Source organism: Octopus sinensis, linkage group LG14, assembly GCF_006345805.1.
Source record: "Octopus sinensis linkage group LG14, ASM634580v1, whole genome shotgun sequence".
Classification (NCBI taxonomy): domain Eukaryota; kingdom Metazoa; phylum Mollusca; class Cephalopoda; order Octopoda; family Octopodidae; genus Octopus; species Octopus sinensis.
Window position 1 is genome coordinate 67,336,332 of NC_043010.1, and position 21,579 is coordinate 67,357,910.

Sequence of the window (21,579 nt, forward strand, 5' to 3'; positions counted from 1 at the left end):
GGAATGAAGTTATCCATATTAGTCTGACCCCTATTGTTTGGCCTGTCCAGCATGGAAGGCTTTGCCAGGAGCATGAGCTCCGGTTGAATAGCTCTCAGGGCCATATACAAACCACCACACCACAATAATGTCTGAACCTTGTAGTAAAATGGTTCATTAAGCCAGAGTAACCAAAAGTACAGTACTAACCCCTTGAATGGGATACCAGTCTATCACAAAATTTAACTCCCAGTTATCCTTGGTACTCATTTTCCAGCTTATTTTATCAGAGAACAGTAAATATGGAAGCAGTGGCATTCATACATTTCTCATTGGTATTTGTGGAGACAGAGAAGTGAACTGGCTACAACCGGGGTTGAAATTGTCTTGCTCAAACCGATAAAAAAGCTTCTACATAGCCACTTGGCCTGCTAGAAATATCAACTAAATCTACTTTAACCCTTCGGCTTTCAAATTACTCTATCAAGTGTAATGTTTAGTTATTCACCTTGTTTGGAATTAATCATACATTATCTGGTAGCTTTGGCATTAGGAAGGGCATCCAGTTGTAGAAACCCAAGATGCAACGCAGTGGAACTGAACCCTGAACCATGTGGTTGGGAAACGAACTTGTTACCACTCAGTCAAGCCTTCATCTATTAAATGTTCTTCTTTCTTTTATTCTTTTACTTGTTTCTATCATTTGATTGTGGCCATGCTGGAGCACCACCTTAAAGGGTTTTAGTTGAAGAAACTGACCCCAGGACTTGTTCTTTGTAAGCCTAGTTCTTATTCTATTGGTGTCTTTTGCCAAACTGCTAAGTTACAGGGACGTAAACACACCAACATCAGTTGTCAAGCAATGCCACAGATGGGGGATAAACACACACACATAAATATATATGACAGGCTTCTTTCAGTTTCCGTCTACCAAATCCACTTACAAGGCTTTGGTTTACCCAGGGCTATATAGACACTTGCCCAAGGTCAGACTGAACCCGGAACCATGTGGTTGGGAAATTTTTTTTTAGGTATTTATATATTTTAGGAAACAAGCTCAGATCAACTCAGGTAAGTCGGGTTCTCGGGATGAGGGTGTCTATTGTTAGGCACGAAACATCCAATAATCTCAGAATACAACACTGAAGAGGGGTCGCAGTATGGCATCTGTAGATTTATGTTAAACTTAACAACATATAAAAATAATTAGACCAAAGGAAAATATTTTATTCTTTTATTTGTTTCAGTCATTTGACTGCGACCATGCTAGAACACTTCCATGAAGAGTTTTAGTTGAACGAATCAACCCCAGGACTTATTTTTTAAGCCTAGTACTTATTCTATCAGTCTCTTTTGCTGAACCACTAAGTTAAAGGGAAGTAAACACACCAACACCGGTTGTCAAGTGATGATGGGGGACAAACACAGAAAGACACAGACAGATCATCATCATCATCGTTTTACGTCCGCTTTCCATGCTGGCATGGGTTGGACAGTTCAACTGGGGTCTGGGAAGCCAGGAGGCTGCACCAGGCCCAGTCTGATCTGGTAGAGTTTCTACAGCTGGATGCCCTTCCTAATGCCAACCACTCCGTGAGTGTAGTGGGTGCTTTTTACGTGCCAGGCGAAGCTGGCATCGACCACGATTGGTTGGTGCTTTTTACGTGGCACCGGCATGGAGGCCAGTCGGGGCGGCGCTGGCAATGGCCACGTTCGGATGGTTCTTTTACGTGCCACCAGCACTGGTATCACAACTACAATTTCCATTGATTTTTGAGCGAATTCGATTTTGATTTCAATATATATATATGTACAATGGGCTTCCTTCAGTTTCCACCTACCAAATCTACTCACAAAGCTTCTCGTCAGTCTGAGGCTATAGTAGAAGACACTTGCCCACCGATGCCATGCAATGGGACTGAACCTGGAACCATGTGGTTGGGAACAAGTTTCTTACCACACAGCCTCGCCTGCACCTACAAATATAAATATTTTTCACATTTTTAAAATATAATTTTATCATTTTCAAAGAACACTTAGCAACATCTTGCAACACCTGGTGTGTGAGCGAGCATCTGTGTGTGTGTGTGTGTGTGTGGGTGGGTGGGTGTGTGTGTGAGGAATTGTCTACTTGGGGAAAAATGATCTAAGTATTTTAGTAATGTCTGAAGGCCTAACATTGTATTTATAGTGAATTGTATCCAAGTGGTTGATTTTGTAAATTGATAATGTGTGTGTGTGTGTGTGTGTGTGCGTGTTTGTGTGTGTGTGTTTGTGTGTGTGTATGTGTGTGTAGGAACTGGTGTAGTGTGACAGGAAGTTCTCAACAAACCAAGTCCATGACCCAGATACAATTCACACACAAACACACAAGTGTATGAGTGTGTGTGTGCATGCATACATATATATGTACATATGCATTTATGTATACATTTATTTGTGTGTATATGTGTTTGTGTGTGTATATATATATAGAGAGAGAGAGGGAGAGACAGACAGAGACAGAGAGATACATAAATATCTGTGTGTGTATGTGTATTCATACACTCACATATGTATATGTGTATTCATATGTATATGTGTATTCATACACACACGGTGTGTGTGTGTCTATGCACAAATCTGTAATATATATCTATGTTGCTAATGCTCCAGGGAGCAGGGATGAATATTGCACATCCTAGAAAATATCTAGGACATTAGATTATATTTTTCAGAGGAAGGAAGAATATGCATTGTGTGTGTGTCTGTGCCTGCCTTAGTGTATCTGTGTGTGTGTTTGTGGCTAAGCACCACCCCCACTCTCTCTCCCTCTCTGTTTGTGTCTATGTATGTGTGTGTCTATGTGCATGTGTGTGCATGTATGTGTGTGTCTATGTGTGTGGGTGTGTCTGTGTGTTTGTGTCTGTGTGTGTGTGTGTCTATGTGTGTGTGTGTGTGTCTGTGTGTGTGTGTCTATGTGTGTGGTAGGACTGCAAACCACATCTAAGATTACATAAATTTCATTTTATATCCAAATTACTTGTGGCTTCTCCTGGCTGGATTACAAGCTCACAAATACACATGCACTCACGTATACTCACATGCATAAACACACATCTATTTGTGTGTGCGCATGTATACATATGTATATACATACACACACACCTTCCTTGTATCTTTTACATGTTTCAGTCTTTTGGGCTGCAGCCATGCTGGGGCACTAACTTCCATACATCATCTTGCGATGCTCTTAGATACACGAAAAGGAATGTTTCCTGAGGTCCTTATGTGTTTTAAGGTCTCTCAACAATCATACTCCTCCACCCGGTTAGCACTACGCCTAGTAGCACTGCCCCCTTCATGGCTTACATCTCCTGAATCTGAGTCACCTTGAGGTAACCCCTGTTGCCGCCATGACCAACCTGATCACCTACTGCCTACTGGCCCCTTTGATGCTAAGCATAAACATTAAATATCTCATAAACACCTTCTCATGCTTCATCTGGTCACTTTAGCTGAATGTCCTCCCTCAAATGCTTTAAAATGTTACTGTAGAACTCTCGATTGATGATCTGGCCCTGGGGGGTGAACTCTTGATGCACAATACTGCAGATGTCAAAGAAACATGATGAGTATCCTCTTGATTGAACTGTGGCTCTGTCGTGTACCCATGCCACTCAAAACATTGTGTACGACCCATTGCCTTGTTGCTATAAGCTTGCTGAAGCATGTTCAATGTCTCTGTAGCATAATTACAGATTGGTTCTTTGTTCCAACTTCCTGTCCATGACAAAAATCACAGGTGATCGCAAAACCACAAATTTCATAGCTTGTGAAGTAAACACAGCAATATCACGGGGCACACTGCCTCGTGAAGGTCACTGCTAGTTCTCATTGCACACACAACTGTGTGCTGCCATCTGTTGGCGCACTACAGAAATAGTTTGGGAACGTTTTGATAACACCTCATATGTGAAGGTGGCTGACTATTGTTCCCACTTTCTGCTCAGTAAACTTGTGCAGCAAGACCTCTAAGCCCTGTCTGCCAATTTCTTCGAGCAGTGGAATAATTCAAAGCTGACAAAGCAAGAGTGATCAACACACTACTTCTATTTGAAGGAAAATAATATATAATAATGATATATAATATATATATATATTAGTTTATTTATTAGTTAGTTTATTCAAAGTAGTCGCCTTCAGAACCCACACACTTAATCCAGTGTTGTTTCCACTGATGGAAGAATTCCTGGAACTCGTTTTCTGGGATGATCAGCAGCTACTTTGTTGCATTCATTTTGATTTCCTTGATATCCTGAAATCTTCTTCCTTTCAAGCCGGATTTGATTTTTGGATAAAGGAAAAAGTCGCAAGGGGCAAGTCTGGGGAATACGGTGAATGTCGGACCTGGGGAATGCTGTGCCTAGTCAAAAATTGCTGCATAAACTGTGCTGAATGGGCAGGTGTGTTGTCAGTTGAAAGCAGTTTTGGCACAAACTTGGCAAACATGCATCTCAAGGTGACTCAGATTCAGGGGATGCAAGCCATGAAAGGGGCAGTGCTAATTGGGTGGAAATGTATGTGAAGAAATTGGATTCTTCACAACAACAATGCGTTCTATCGCAGAGCTCTCCTCACTTGTGAGTTTCTCACCAAAAGCAACATGGTGTCGTTTCCACATCTGCCCTACTCACCAGATTTAACATCTGTGAAATTTCATCTCTTCCCCATAATGAAAATGCAGCTCAAAGGTTGCCCTTTTGACACCATCGTCGAGATCCAAGATGAATCACAGAAGGTCCTCAACTCACTTATGGAAAACAACTTCCAGGCCAGATTCCTAAAGAGGCAGAAATGCTAGGACCTGTGTATTGCTGCACAAGGTGACCATTTCAAAGGAGAGTATGTTAAAATTTAGGTAAATAAATCATTTTTTTTCTCCTTGATTGTTTTGGCGATGAAGTTTTCCAAGAGGATGTCCAAAGTGTTTTCATTGTGCAAGATTTTATGTACATGCAATACAGCACAGCATGTCAGACAGTATTGTGTCAATGTGGTACAGGATCAGGTCTTCAAACAGCGATGTGTGCTGAACAGGCTCTCACTTGATATAACAGACTCAAGCCTCCAATATGATGACAGCTCTTGATTGTAGGGTTTAACAGGTCATCATTTGTTCTCGTATTGAAGAGTGATTTCCAATGCTGATTTTGTTGTTGTTGCTATTGTTTAGTTGTGATAAGGCTGGTAGAAGTGGAACACGATGACAATGAGGATAATGCATCACTTATTGTACTTCAGGGATATGAAGAAGTGGATAGCTGAACTATGAAGGGTTGTTGGTTGTGGAGTGTAATAGTTCATCAATTGTGCTAGTATTGAGGAGCGGCAATGGTTGTTGATGTTGTTATACTGTTGGTATATTATGCAGGGTGAAATGCTTAGTGGTATTTCGTCTGCCACTACGTTCTGAGTTGAAATTCCACTCAGGGTCAATTAAATAAGTACCAGTTATGCACTGGGGTCGATATAATCTGTCCTTGTTTGACCCTTCTGTGTTTAGCCCCTTGTGGGTAGTAAAGAAATAGGTATTTCATCTGCCATTACATTCTGAGTTCAAATTCTGCCAAGGTCAACTTTGCCTTTCATCCTTTCGGGGTCGATAAATTAAGTACTAGTTGTGCACTGGGATCGATTTAGTTGACTGGCCCCCTCCCCTAAATTTCAGGCCTTGTGCCTATAGTAGAAAGGGTTGGTATATTGTTGGCATATTGTTGGTATATTGTTGTTATATATTCACAGACACGACAGAAGTAAATAGACACCCTTATAATCATTAAAATACATTCAAATCTGAAAATATACATTCAAATTATTTATTAATTATTGTAATGTAAATATCTAATATTTGGTAGACATACGCTTTGCATTTTTTAATGCAAGGATCCTATTAAGCATGCTCCTGGTCAGATGACTAATATTCTCTTGAGGAATTTCTTACCAAGTTTCATGCAGTAATCTCAAAAGATCTGGCTTTGAGGATGCTTTCTTGTTCTTTTTACAAAGTGTCTTGTCCATTATGCCCCAGAAGTGTTCAATAGGGTTCATATCTTGTGACTGGCTTGGTTATGGAAGCTTTTTAATGCACTTCTCTTCCAACCAATCTTGGATCGTTTTAGCTGTGTGACAAGGAGCCCCATCTTCCATAAATAGTCTTCTTCTAGAGAAGATTAGAAGGAGTCCTTTTTGCAATATGAATGCATATTTATCTGAGTTTATGTTTGCCTCACACTCCACCAGCTCTGACTGACCATTGCTCCAAATTGCTCACCAGACCATCACAGAATAGCTGCCATGTTCTATTGTTGGCAGCAATCTTTTCATGTTCAAATTATTGATTACAGAGTCTCCAAACCCACACTTGACTATTGTCAGAAAATACAGCAAATCTGGATTCATCAGAGACAGTGTCCCAAAATGCAAGTGGCCTCTCCACCATCTCATTGGCCTAATGTTTTCTCTGCTTGATATTGACTGATTGAAGAAGTAGCTTCCTTCTTGCTGCTCTGCCATAGTAGCGAAGTTTGTGGAGATACCTGACAGCTGTTCTGGGACTGACATCAACTTGTTCTGCTATGTCAGGCCTTGCAATGAAGGTTATACTTACTTACTTGTACTTGTGATGGCATTCACCCAGGGTGGGTTGAGCTGGCTTCTTCTCTGTTCCTAACGGCATCACGAACCATGGCAGCCCACACTCGATGGTCCTGTGTGGGGTCACTGGAGATAGCGAGCCATTCGCGGTTCCATCTGCGCAGACCGACCACTTGCAAACCTGAGAGTTCGGAGAATTCCCCCTTTATCATCGTTGCCCAAGTCTTCCCCCAGCTGGGAAGTGGAGGTGGGAGGAGGACATTGTGAATCAGCTCACCCTCTGGACACCGGGCTGCATAACCGAACCACCTTAAGTGCTGTTGTAGAAGCACCGAAGGGAGGGGCCGGAGACTCAGACAACAACGAAGACCAGCTATAGGACCTGATCAATGCACTAAGTTACGGGGATGTAAACACACCACCATCGGTTGTCAAGTGATGTTGGGGGGACAAACACAGACACACAAACACACACACATATATATATGGCGGCGAGCTGGCAGAAACGTTAGCACGTCAGGCGAAATGCGTAGCCGTATTTCGTCTGCTGTTACGTCCTGAGTTCAAATTCCGCCGAGGTCGACTTTGCCTTTCATCCTTTCGGGGTCGATTAAATAAGTACCAGTTACCCACTGGGGTCGATGTAATCGACTTAATCCGTTTGTCTGTCCTTGTTTGTCCCCTCTGTGTTTAGCCCCTTGTGGGTAGTAAAGAAATAATATATATATATATACATATATTGGCCCGAGGCTATAGTAGAAGACACTTGTCCAAGGTGCCACGCAGTGGGACTGAACCTGGAACCATGTTCGTAAGCAAGCTTCTTACAACACAGCCACTCTAGGGATTTGGACGGGGTGTGTGTTTTTATTTATTTCAGCTATTTGTTCTTATTTTGTAAAGAAACCGAACTTCAAGTAACTTTTTACAGATCAATTTTTGAACACTATTTTCTAAGTCTAGAAAAGGTAAGTAAGGGGTGCAATTTTGAATTTTGTGCATCCACAAAATTTTAGGGGATGCAAGGGTACCCACCGAACACCCTGTTCCCAAGTCCTTGCATATATATATATATATATCTTTGTCGTACTGGACCACTGAACTCTACAAATATTTTTCATTCTCTCTCTCTGTTCATCTTCTCTTATTCTTTTCTACTGAAGAGCGTAGGCTCGAAACGTAAAAGACTTTTTCATTTTCCCCGAGCGTCAAACTAATACACTTGCTTAGTTTTCATACACCTATCTTCGTCTTTTGTTCTATAAATTTCAACTATATATGTGTGTGTGTGTGTGTGTGTGCATATATATATATACATATAAAATTGTGAAACATGCTGACATTAAAATTATACACGCACACCCACCCATATACACATCACACACAGAAGTAAATGTTCGAGTGTGTTTGTAACGAAAACACATATACAAAAACAGCCTTGTACTCCAAAGAACACGAAATAGTTGCCAGGGGGAAATATTTGACAGGGGAAACTACTTTTCGTTAAACACCGATGAATGGTCTTAACGTTAAGCTTCTAACAAAGAGAGCGAGAGACGAAACCTACACTGCTCTCTCTCTCTCTCTCTTTTTTTCTCCACATTATTAATCTTATTTATTTATTTATTTATTTATATCCAAAGCTCAATGTGAACTTTTCTCATCGGAAGGGTCACCTACCTGTTGTTTGCTAATTAATTCCTCACACGCTGTTGCCATTTATGTTTATATATTTTCCTATGTATGTATATACATATATATATACATATACATATATACATCGATAACATTATATATCAGTGCTCTTTTAAACACTCCCTTTCAATCTGTCTGTCGGTGTCGTCGAAGCCAGCGACACTTGGTCCCCTTTATTCTGGAAAATAACCCAAGACACTCTATGACATGTTTTCACCAGTTCACTATTGAACTGCTATACTCACATATTTACCTGTGTGCCGTCTCCGGGTATGTTTTTTGTTTTCCTCCTCCTTCATCTTTTCTTGTGTGCATGCATACACAAATACACAAACTAGCCACGCATAAACATACATAAATCTGTCACACACACACACAATTACATATACACATACATTCATATCTATACACATGCATGTATATATATATATACCTATATATATATATGTATGTATATGTATGTGTTAGATGACACAGTTTTCATTTATTTTGTTTATATATTTATTGATTAGTCTTGTAAAGTAGGAAGGGCAGAGCCGTTTGGGTCCCCCGGGGGCCTCCTGGACTTGTGGTTGGTTGAGGTTGCGACGGTTTTAATGCCAAGTTGGAAATTGTAGGTTAGTAGTTTCTAGGAAGACGAGGACAGAGGCGGGTTCCATCAAAGAAGCAGATGTACGAAGGAATGACTTGGTAAGTCTTTTAGTACGGATTCTATTAAGTCAGATTCAGATCCTGTCCGCCATGTTGGATTTATGGTCAAAAAAATAGGGGGGGGAGGAATAATGAGGGTTTATTAAAAATAATTATTATTAAAGAAATTCCGGCTATTCTATAGAAAATATAAATGCCAAATACTTTGTAGATGTCTTCTAAAATAAAACTAAGTTCTGTTATTGTTTCGTAACCGATAAAGAAACGAAAAATTTCTTGTCAACGTGCAAGTGACCCCTTAAGATTATTATTTTAGTTGTGATGTTCCCCGTTTGGAGAGAAAAAATCTTCGCATGTTTGGAGATGGAGAAAGGATATTTGACGATCGTAGGGATGACCTTGTTGCTTGAGTTGACCGTGCTGTCTCGGTGGACAAGTCACTTAACGGGGGAAATGGACAGCACCGTAGTAGACAGGATCCTTTTTTTTAATGTCTCGTCCCCCCCCCCCGCTGCCACCGTCTCTCTCCTATTCCGTTCATCTTCTGCTGACATGCACAAAAACCGTTCCTAGACGAAGGGCGTATGACATGTTTTAGAGGTGAAACAAAACTGGTAACATAAACTAAATAAGATACATTCATATTTGGAGTTTAAATGGAAGAAGCAAGCGGTGGTGGTGCTGGTGGCGGGGCTGTATTTTATATATATATATATTTCTTTTTAATCTTGTAAATAGGCGACAGGAGATAAGATTAAGGTCGTTAGCAAAATATTAACCTGATTAGAACCGAAGCTAAAAATCGACGGGATTTATATAACCGGTGAAAACCCCCCCATGTGCGTATATGCATGTGAACGAGTGTTTGTCAGGGAGATTATGAACCGCTATCTTTTAGCATAAATCCTCAGGTAATTACTTAATTTTTTTGCTCCGATGTCCTTGAGAAAAAGGTATTGAATCTTGCTACTTTTATATACCCTCTTACAGCTGAGACATCAACTTTTAAATTCGATTCGTTTTGCTGTTGTTACTTAGCCATTTTGACGGAATCGCTTCAATTCGTCAATTGTATAAATTATTAGCCATTTGGAGGTGCTTGTGGGTGACAGTGGAGGTGATGGTGCTAGATCAGGCGGTATATAACATCGTGACATCTATGAACACCAGAAAAATCATGTTTTCTCTCATCAACAATTGCCGATGCATTTTGACAACGTCGAACACAAACAAATTGCTGAATCAGACAATATTTTTTTATATAAATATAAACCAATAAATGATCTTAACATATCTGTCAGTTGTTTTATAGCTTTTGATCGAGACAGAATTTTAAAGAATTATTATTATTATTAATATTTATTATTTTTTTTTGTTGTCGTCGAAAAGTTGCAGAAATACGATGGCAGGAATAAAGGTAAAAAAAAGTATGTGTTCGATAACTGATTAGATACGGTATGAATTAACATCATCACCTCGTAATTATCGAGTTCGAATAATTTCCAAACACGTTGTTGCCTGAGGGTACCACAGTTCTAATGTTCTTCGTTTCACACAGCTGTCAGGAAAGAATATTGTTATTTGGGTGTCCTATCCTGGGAAAGAGTCATATCAATGGGTGCTAAGCTTAATTCAAAGTCTAGTTTAACACATTAAGTACCTTTAGCAAGGTCTGAGGAAAAACACCTTCACTGTCTCCCACTTTTCTTGGACTTTCTAAAAAGGATCGTGCGTGTTGCCTTTCCATGTCTGATAAGGCCATAAAAAAAAGTTAGAGTTAGGCATCAGCCCTTGGGTCTCTAGAAGAAATTGGCATAAAAAAATTATGTGTTTACATCAGTTTAATATTTCTTCCCAGAACTTTTGATAACTTAGCTACCAAAGCAGCCTTTGATTCTGTGGAACAAAATCATCGGATTATGTTTTTAAGTGTTCACATTTAAATTAAAACCAGCCATTATAAGTTTATGTAAAAACCTTTTATGTACAAAAATATCAACATAATAATGATAAAGTTTTTATTTATTTGTTAGTCCCAGCTACCCCCATTTACCCTTCTATACTGTGGGGTAGCCATGTATTTTCTCTCTAACAAGGTACCTGCACTTGTACCTCTGTCATACTTTAACCTCTCAATACCTGACATAATGCTACTGACCCCTCTCAAAATATTGAGTCATGGTGGGGGATTTTTTCCTGCTCTTTTTTCTTGTAATGGTTCTCAACCAATTTTTACCAATGCCCGCCACACCCCCGATTCCTATTTTATTCACATGGACCCTCATAAATAAATAAATAAATGCGCCCTTTTTAAAGCCTAGCCAGGCTCATGGGCTCGGTTTCCTGGTTTCAATGGCATATGTGTACCCCAGCTGGACGGGATGCCAGTCCATCGCAGCGTTACTCATTTTTGACAGCTGAGTGGACTGGAGCAACGTGAAATGAAGTGTTTTGCTCAAGAACACAACGCGTCGCCCTGTCCAGGAATCGAAATCATAATTTTACGATCATGGTGCTAACACCCTAACCACTAAGCTACACACCTCCACCATGGACTCTCATAGCCATTTAATATTCTAAAAAATCCTTTTATATTCTTATAGTTAAATGTTATTGGGAATTGTCTAAAAAAAAAGTTTTAATATTTTGTGTATTGTAGAAATATAACCAGTTTACTGCACATAGATTTTAACAACAAAATCTTACATGCCCTGCCTCCCCCAGACCCCTAAGGGTTATATGCACCCTGATTGAGAACCACTGAACTAGAGTGTGCAGTGTGTTGTCATTGTACTAGTATGTTGTTGTCGACAAGACTGCGGAATCCTTTCAACCCTGTGTTGTCTCTTCTTGGTTGTCAACCAGTTTAGAATGTAGGGGTGTGCTTTTTGTCATGAAGGCAAACATTTGTGAGATAGTTTTGTAACTTTGCAAAACTGTGAGGGTCTTCACTGTTCTGTAATGTGTTTGTTTGTTTGTTCAAGGCAAGTGACTGAGACGGTGAACAGAAAGAGAGCAGTGGTAGAAGAACCAGGATTGATGTTTTGGCTCAGCTGTTTTTGCCCTGCTTATTTGACACTGTTGATTTGATGTTGACTTATTTGACATCAGACATTTGAATATATCTCTCTCACTTTCTCTGTGTGTGTGTGTATATATATATATATGTGTGTGTGTATATGTATATATCAATGTGTGCATGTGTCTTTGTGTCTGCCCATCACCACTTGACAACCAGCGTTAATGTGTTTATATCCCTGTAACTTAGCAGTTGAGCAAAAGAGGCTGATAGAAGAAGTATCAAGCTTAACAAAAGCAGAAATCCATTAAGTACTGGGGTCAATTCATTTGACGAAAAATTCTTCGAGGTGGGGCCCCAGCATGGCCACAGTCTAATGACTGAAACAAGTAATAGATAAAAGATATATATATATACTTGGTGACCCTGTCAGTGCTGGTGCTATGTAAAAACAGTCCACACTGTAAAGTGGTTGGCATCTGGAAGGGTATCCAGTTGTAAAAACCATGCCAAAACTGACCTCACCTGTGCTAGCGACATGTAAAAAGTACTGAGTCCACTGCGCAGAGTGGTTGGTGTTAGAAAGGGCATCCAGCTGTAAAAACCTTACCAAAACAGATACAGTAACCTGGATTAATCTTCTACCTGGCTGGTTCCTGTCAACCGTCCTACCCATGCATGCATGGAAGACAGACAGTAAACAGTGATGATGATATGTTATCAACCAGCCTATTGGATGTTGTTATACACTACTGGTCACAATGCACTTACATTGTTGTTACTTTTGCTTACTGGCTAGTGAAGCAGGGCATCATTTACTCTGATTGAAAGATCATTTCGTTGTAGGGTGTACCCTTTTACAGCTGAGTGGACTGGAGCAATATGGATTGCAGTCTTTTGATCAAGATGAGCTATTTACATGTTTTGGGGCCATTGAAACAAATTTGTTGTGGTATTTTGATGTTGATTGTTAAATTATGTTCATCATAATATTTCTCCATCATTTATAGCTTTATATATACACCTTTTTGATAGGCTCTTCTATATATTTGTATTTTATTCGCATATATATTTTTACTTTGTGTGTTTCTATGTATATACTTTTATATGTTTAGAAACCATGGTACTACTTATATGTGATTAAATGTTTGAGGTAAAAGACCCCCTTCGGTCATGAATGACCATGGGATTGCACCTAGAAAGTTACCCTCCTAGACACAAGTCCGGGCAAGGTTGTTTATGGAAGACCAGCAGTCGCCCATGCATACCAGCCTCCCCTCTCCACGCCACCAGTGTTATCCAAGGGAAAGGCAAAGACTGATACAGCTTGGCACCAGTGACGTCGCAACTCATTTCACAGCTGAGTGAACTGGAGCAACATGAAATAAAGTGTCTTGCCCAAGAATACAACACACAGCCCGGTCCGGGATTCGAGCTCACAACCTCACGATCGTAAGCTCGACGCTCTAACCACTGAGCCATGCGCCTTCACATGTTTGAGGTATGGTGTTATATATAAAGATGAATGGAGGCATAACATTGCCATCACTAGTGATCACTCCAAACACCATGATGTTAACTAGATGTTAGATTTTTATCATTATCGGTACATACTTTTTGGAACACAACAAGCCGATGGTTGTTTTGTGTGTTCAGCATCTGATTCTGGCAGAAAAACCAAAGCATGTTCGGTTGGAGGAGATGCTTGAGTTTTTTCAAAAGCTTTGTAGTATGGTCTTTCCTCTTGTCCTTGATGGCTTGGGATAAAAATTGGCCCTTTCTCATCTTATATGAGGAATACTGTATCTTCATGCACTACTTGCCTAATAAGAAATTCAGACACTTCCATGTCCCTAGTGATGGACCTGATTGACTTTGAGGGATCATTGTCAATCATGGCCTGGATCTCACCAACAAATTCAGGAGTTCTTTTCTTATCAGAATGAGTTTTCCAAGCTGCCATACCTTCGTAGTCACCATTAGATTCATCCACCTCTTTCCGAATCCTCTGCACTCTCCTCAGATTGACGCCCAAACACTCTGAAATGTGCGTATTGAAGCTTCCAGCATGAATGCCAAGCAGCGCAGCATGTCGTTTCCAAATTTCTAACAAAGTGAATTGTGTCATGGTGCTGCTTTTCTCACAGACAGTGCCCAACTGACCCTACTATACTGTGTAGTCGACAAAATCAAAAACAAACAATGTGCATGCACAAAATTAAAAACATAAGATGACGACAATTTACCCATCACATGCCTATATATAATATATATATATATATATATATATATATATATATAATTAAAATAATGAGGGTAGAAAATTGATATCAATCAATTAACATCAATTTAAACCAAAAAAAATCCAGATTTAAAATTTAGGTGTGTGCACACACACATACACATATATTATTCAGACACATCATCATTATCATTTAGTGTCCATTTTCCATGCTACCATGGGTCAGATGGTTTGACTGGAATTGGTAAGCAGGGGAGCCGTACCAGGTTCCAGTCTGGTTTGGCTTAGTTTCTATGATTGGATGCCCTTCCTAATGCTAACTACTCCATGAGTGTAGTGGGTGCATTTTGTGTCACTGGCACATGTGCCCCTTACATGTTACATGTTTATTTGTGTCTCCTGATGTTGACATCTTGCATTACTAAATAAGCATCTCCATCATACATGCAGTGTTGCTAGCTTCCAGTCTTCCACAAGAACATGTCCATCATTCATCATCGTTTAATGTCAGTCGTTGATGCTGGCATGGGTTATGAAGAAATATTGCCTTACTTAATACCCAGGATTTTCTTATTTCTAGCCCAGGCCTGTGCAAAACTGGAGAGGACACTTCAGTGCTGCTGTAAAAAGTGGCAGAAAAAACACGGGAGGTAGCAGTCACGAGTTATAAGTCCATTCAGATTGGCGTAAGATATGGGCGCTACGGGTTACCTCTGACGGTGGGAGGGACCCCTGTGTCCCATTGGTTAGCTACTGCCCACCACAAGCTTGGCAGCCCCCGGTTACCTTACTTAGAAACAGGTGAGGGTTGGCAACAGGAAGGGCATCTGGCCGTGGAAAATCTGCCAGAAGTATAACGAATTTATTGCACAATGGAAAATAGATGATAAAGAATGATGATGATGAATTTTTAAGAAAATCTTATATGGACCCTGGTTCAGAACCATTGCTATAGAAAATAAAATGCCATTTTCTATACTTTTATTTGCTTGTTTTTTAACAGTGTGTAGTCTGAAGGAAGCAGTTGTCCCCTTGGAGTTTGCAGGCCCTTTGAACCTGGTGAAATCAAAGTAGTTGATGGAAGGGCCTCATAATCACTAGTGATTACTCCTGGGGTCACAACACAAAAATTTCATCTTACAGACTGGCTTTCCTCTTTAAGCCCAGAAAATACTTCAGCTTCCAAATTAGTTTCTGACACCTCACAAAATTCTAATAAGACTTACAGTCAAATACTACCTCCACCCACATCTGGCATGGTGCTGCCTCTGCACACGAACTTATATGGATGACCAGAACAAAGATGAGTGACACTGTTTGGGCCTGTGAGGAGTTGGTACAGGTCCAGCCAGCTACACTGAACAGAAGCCACTGTGCTTGTGGTGGCAACCGCCCCCCCCAAAAAAAACTAAGAATTTGGTGCCACGTAAAAAGCACCATTCGAGTGTGATCGTTACCAGTGCTGCCTTACTAGCACTTGTGCCAGTGGCACGTCAAAAAGCATTCGAGCGAGGTCGTTGCCAGTACTGCTGGACTGGCTCCTGTGCAGGTGGCACGTAAAAAACATTATTTGAGTGTGGCCATTGCCAGTACTGTCTGACTGATCCTTGTGCTGGTGGCACGTAAAAGCACCCACTACACTCTCGGAGTGGTTGGCATTAGCAAGGGCATCCAGCAGTAGAAACTCTGCCAGGTCAAGATTGGAGCCTGGTGCAGCCATCTGGTTCGCAAGTCCTCAGTCAAATCATCCAACCCATGCTAGCAAGGAAAGCGGACGTTAAACAACAATGATGATGATTATCTTGTATGTGACACAAGAGGTTGGAATGTGTTGTTGAATAACTTCATGACAATCATTTGGGTGGCTTTTTTTTCTGTGGGAGGTGCATATGCATTATAAAAGCATGTGGCTTAGTGGTTAGGGTATTCAACTCACAATTTTAAGTTTGTGGGTTCAATTCCTGGTGATGCGTTGTGTCCTTCAATAAGACACTTTATTTCACATTGCTCCAATCTACTCAGCTGGCAAAAATGAATTGTACCTGTGTTTCAAAGGGGCCAACCATGTCACATTCTGTGTCACACTGAATCACTCTTAGAACTACGTTAAAGGTACACGTGTCTGTGGAGCACTCAACCACTTGCACGTTAATTTCACGAGCAGGCTGTTCTGTTGATCAAATTAACTGGAACCCTCATCGTCGTAACTGATGGAATGCCAGAAGTGCATGTGCATTCTAGAATTCTTGAATGTTTTGTAGAAGTGCTCTCTCAGATGGGGTAGTATCTCATGTGGCATTTGATAATTTATGCTATTAAACAGTTTCTCTAGTTTAATGCTATTGTTATAAACAATATATGTACAGTGTCTGGCAGAATCTGTAGAGCATCAGTCATAGTGTCTTGCAGTGTAATTCATTTATCCATGTCCCTCTTCCATTCCGAGTTCAAACCCTTTCCGGATTGCATTTGCTTTTCGTTCTTTGAGGTAAAAAAAAAAAAAAAGCACTGGTCAAGTACTGATGATGAGGATGACCACTGTCCAATGGCTGAAGGCAATAAAAGAATCACTCATAAATCTACAATACTTATTTCTTTACTGCCCACAAGGGGCTAAACACAGAGGACAAACAAGGACAAACGGATTAAGTCGATTATATCGACCCCAGTACATAACTGGTACTTATTTAACCAACCCTGAAAGGATGAAAGGCAAAGTCGACCTCGGTCGAATTTGAACTCAGAACGCAGCAGCAGGCGAGATACCGCTAAGCATTTTGCCCGGCATGCTAACGTTTCTGCCAGCTCGCCGCCTTTTTAAATCTACAATACTTGCACACACACACACACACACACAGCCATCTTTCCATCCATCTATATATCTAATTATCTATCTAATCCTGAACCCATACATCCCTCTGTACACTCTGGTAGCAGGAATTTTGGTGACTTCATTGAATGTTCTTCATCCAGTTACATTTGGAAATGTTTGTTTTAAAATTATGAGATGAAATAAACATCAGGGGTGCTTCATCTCATACAGCTAACTGCAGGTATTGCGAGTTCTTGGGGTCACAAGCATTTTGTCCCTTAGCCTGTATGCTTAACCTGAAAGGGGTACAAGGATTCAATCTTCACTTGAAGAAGGGTCCCACCTGTGGGCTCTTGTCAATCACAGCCACCTCAAGCTGCTTTCAGCTGCCATGCTTATCTCCTTGGTGGCTTTCTTTGTCTGGGTTCCAGACCAATCTTCTGCAGGAAATAACACACCAATCTAGCTGGAAAGCCATGGCAGCTGACTTCAATAACAAATGAGGCTGTGTGCCATCCCTTGGCAAGTGCCTCATCAACCAACTGTTTTGAATATTTGTTTGGTTTGATTGATGTAAATAGTGTAGAACATATGACAGATGTAGATATGGTTGTATAATTTTTTACTTACGTTTCTGGGTTTCATACCATCTTAAGAAAGTGTCTTCTTCTGTAGCTTTGGATTGGTGAGTGGATTTTAGTTGACAGAAGCTGTATGGAAGGCAGTGAGCTAGCAGAAATGTTAGCACGCCAGGTGAAATGCTTAGCAGCATTTCATCTGCCGCTACGTTCTGAGTTCAAATTGCGCTGAGGTCGACTTTGCCTTTCATCCTTTTGGGGTTGATTAAATAAGTACCAGTAATGCACTGGGGTCAATATAATCGACTAAATCTGTTTGTCTGTCTTTGTTTGTCCCCTCTGTGTGTAGCCCCTTGTGGGCAATAAAGAAATAAGAAACTGTATGGAAGCTGTTTGTGTGTGTGTGTCTTAGTGATTTATATGTGTAAGATATCTGATAAATCCATGTTTCCAAATGAAAATTACTTGAGGTTTTATGAGTTATGCAGATTATATCTTTTACATCCTCACCAGTTTGGTGAACCAGTAATTGACTGGTTGGAAACTTACACTTATTGCTACTGTTGTTCATGAAAATGTGATTTAATATGAGTAAAAATATAATAGATGATAGTTTCTGTGACTGGCCACTAAATATGAGTTTCTCTTTTCAGAAAACAAACCTGTGAAAGATGTCAATGATGGAGCAAGCTGCAGATGGAGATTTGATGTCTTCTCTGACAACTTCCAATTCTGAAGCATCCGTGGAAGGGAATTTTACAGAGAGTGAAAAAAGTAGTGCGAAAAATATGAACGAGACTTCGTCAGCTGGAGATGCGGATAAAGAGACAACTGCGATGACCGAAGTTATCGATCCTCTCACTTGTACTGTTTGTAAAAAATCTTTCAATGATTCTGCCCTCTTGCAAAAACACATTAAAACACATTCAGTAAAGAAACCCTTTGAGTGCGGCATTTGCTCGAAAGCATATGCTAAGTTTTCACAATTAAAGCTTCATACAAGATCACACACCGGCGAGAAACCGTACAAGTGTGACTATTGCTGTAAATGTTTTGCCTGCAGTTCAGATTTGCGCATCCATACCAGAACGCACACGGGCGAAAAGCCGTACGAGTGTGGTTACTGCCATCAAACTTTCTCGACCTCTACGAATTTAAAAACTCATATTAGGCGGCACACGGGCGAAAGACCCTTTCAGTGTGACGTTTGTGGCATTGCATTTACAACCTCATCTTCACTTAAGATCCACACACGAATTCACACAGGCGTGAAGCCATTCACCTGTTCAATCTGTCAGAAGATGTTTTCCGACGGTTCCCATCTACAGCGCCATTTACGGACTCACACGTCGGAGAAACCTTTTCGTTGTGTCATCTGCGAAAAGAGTTTCTCCACCAGCACACACCTGAAACACCACATTTGGACTCATACAGATCAGAAACCGTTCATGTGTGACATGTGCGACAAATCCTTCCCAGACAATTTCCAGTTGAAGCGTCACATTCAGACTCATTCAAACGAGAGACCGTATCAGTGTTCTGTCTGTCTGAAATCCTTCTCCACCAGTACCAACCTCCGACGTCACGAGTGGACGCACACCACTGAGAGGCCGTATATATGTGATATCTGTGGTAAATCTTTCTCCACTAACTGTAATTTGTTACGCCATACTAAAATACACTCTGACCAAATTCTATCAAATATTAATGTGAAGCAAAGTTCCGCTGCTCTGAGCGAGGACAACAAAGAGACAGCTGAGGTGAAAGAGGAAGAAAAAGTCGAGTGTTCCATTGATTTGCCACCCACAGTTTCTGAAGATGTTACATCGGATTCACAGGATTTATCTGCTGCATTAACAGAAGACTCTCCACTGCTGAAAATTTATTATTGGTAAACATCATGGTGATTTTTTTTTTTTTTTTTTTTTGTAAAATACTACCTGAATCCAGCTCATCAAATTACACAGTGAAGTGCTCTGCCTAACCCCTCCATCCCACCACAGTTGGTATACTGTGCAATAGAGAATTAAACAGTTTGTAATGGTCACAGATCTATACCAAGGTACTTCTGTTACATCTCTGTTACTAAGAATATCCATTGGTATCCAACCTAACTTCTTGTGTTGTGCAACAATGTTATATAACACTTTGTCACTTCTCTCTCTCTGCATATATAAAAAGATATATAGATATATATATCTATTTGGAAATGATTGTAAAGAACTCATTTTCTCAGTGTAGCATGAAAACTGATCTGGCCAAATTTGCAAAAAAGATTAAATATGAGTATTTTGAGAAATACTTCACTTTTTTTTCTTTTTTTTTTTTGTATTTTGTATGTCAGAAATACTTTTTTTTTTTCCTCAGAATTATGATGAAATTTTCTTATGAGAACGGGTGAATAATTTAAAATGAAGTACTAGTGTAAATCTTACTGCAATACAAATAGTATTACATCTTACTAATGTGCAGTGTTACAATCCTGCTGCAACTGTTACAACACTACCTCATGACCATACAGTATTAGAATTCTCTCTAGTTACCATACACCGTAACCCTCCCTTCCAAGAGAGCATTTATATGGTTGCTTGATCTACTAGAAATAGCAACCAAATCTCCCTCAAATTACACCCTATCATTTTAAGTAAGGAAAGCTCACATTAGATAATACAGTCTTATGTATGTCTAAAAAGATGGGATAGTAACACCTGAAATGGTTTTTGATTACAGGTCAGCTTGATCCAGTCTGATCCAGGAGCTAAACATCATTTACAATCCCTTGCTACTGTAATATAATACCCCTGTATTATTCCTTTTTTTTTTTTTAATAATTTCTATTGACAAACCAATTGAATAACATGTCTTAAATAACAACAATAAGGAAGCCGTATCTTTTATATTTTAAATACAAATGACTCTAGTGACTTCACTCTCCAAAACTGGATAGAGCAATTTATGCCATCTAAGACTGTTTATAGGGACCTAAGTTAAGGCACCACAGTGAGTTCAATCCTTGTTACATCCATCATACGGTATCTTTATACTAGAAACATTACTCTGATCAATGCTGGTTGACTGCCTACATTAAAAAAAAAAGACGAAACAAAAAAAAAATTATGCTCCAGTCCTGCATTAAACTGGGATGGTTAGTGATAGAAAAGCTATCCCAGCTGGTTATAATTCATATATGGAGGTAGCTACTTTGGCAAACATCCAATGGGAAATGAGAAAATGGATATAAGCATTAAAAAAAATTTTTTTTTTTTTTGTTAAATATATTCAATTTGATACTCTCTCTCTCTCTCTTGAGTTCCAGCTCTGTGAATATACGATTTATACTATTAACTTTGGTATGTCTTGTTTAAATATTCTATGCAGCTTATGATACTTTCACCTCCAACTCTCCAAGGTATTGACTGAAATGAAAATACGACATGGAAGCAATTTTGACAGATTTCCCATCTTTTTTTTTTTTTTTTTTTTTACTTTATTTCAATCATCACAGTCGAATATTTTGTTAATGTAAGTGAGAATGGAACAGATTGTCTCTGTCATTCAAAGAGTATTAGTTTTATCTAATATTAATTGTTATTTTATTTATTTTTGGTACATAAGTTCTATTGGTAACAACCAACATATGGGAAAAAAAATATGCAAAACTATAAAATATTTCAAAACAAAACCCAAAAAAAGGCAATCTCCGGTTTGTGTATTCATTAATGTATATATTAGATTTATTTGGGACAATGCTCACAAACCTGAAATAAACAGGAAGGCACCGATTAAAAGCTATCATTTGTAAAAATTGTTAAACGATAATCTAGAACGAAGAATTGTTTTGATATTTTAGTAATATTTTCTTGAATTATGTCATGTGTTATGTCCCTTTAGGCAAGGTACACTACTCTTCATGTCTTGAAAATATAAAAAAAAAACACCCAAACAATCCATCTTTCTGTAAACATCA

General features: G+C 39.6%; 1 protein-coding gene across 3 annotated transcripts; it reads left to right on the plus strand.

The window, feature by feature from the left end:
- The first annotated feature begins 8,132 nt into the window (after positions 1-8,132).
- LOC115219466 (zinc finger protein 664-like) lies at positions 8,133-19,779 on the plus strand. 3 transcript variants are annotated; one of them, XM_036509178.1, is made up of 2 exons: positions 8,133-8,580; positions 18,266-19,779. In XM_036509178.1, the coding sequence occupies exon 2, from the start codon at positions 18,284-18,286 to the stop codon at positions 19,505-19,507; it is 1,224 nt and encodes a 407-aa protein (XP_036365071.1). In that variant the 5' UTR covers positions 8,133-8,580; positions 18,266-18,283; the 3' UTR covers positions 19,508-19,779. The 3 variants fall into 3 exon arrangements, with proteins under 3 accessions (XP_036365071.1, XP_036365072.1, XP_036365073.1); XM_036509179.1 differs by lacking the exon at positions 8,133-8,580 and adding an exon at positions 8,822-9,000; XM_036509180.1 differs by lacking the exon at positions 8,133-8,580 and adding an exon at positions 9,661-9,872.
- Positions 19,780-21,579: the final 1,800 nt, after the last annotated feature.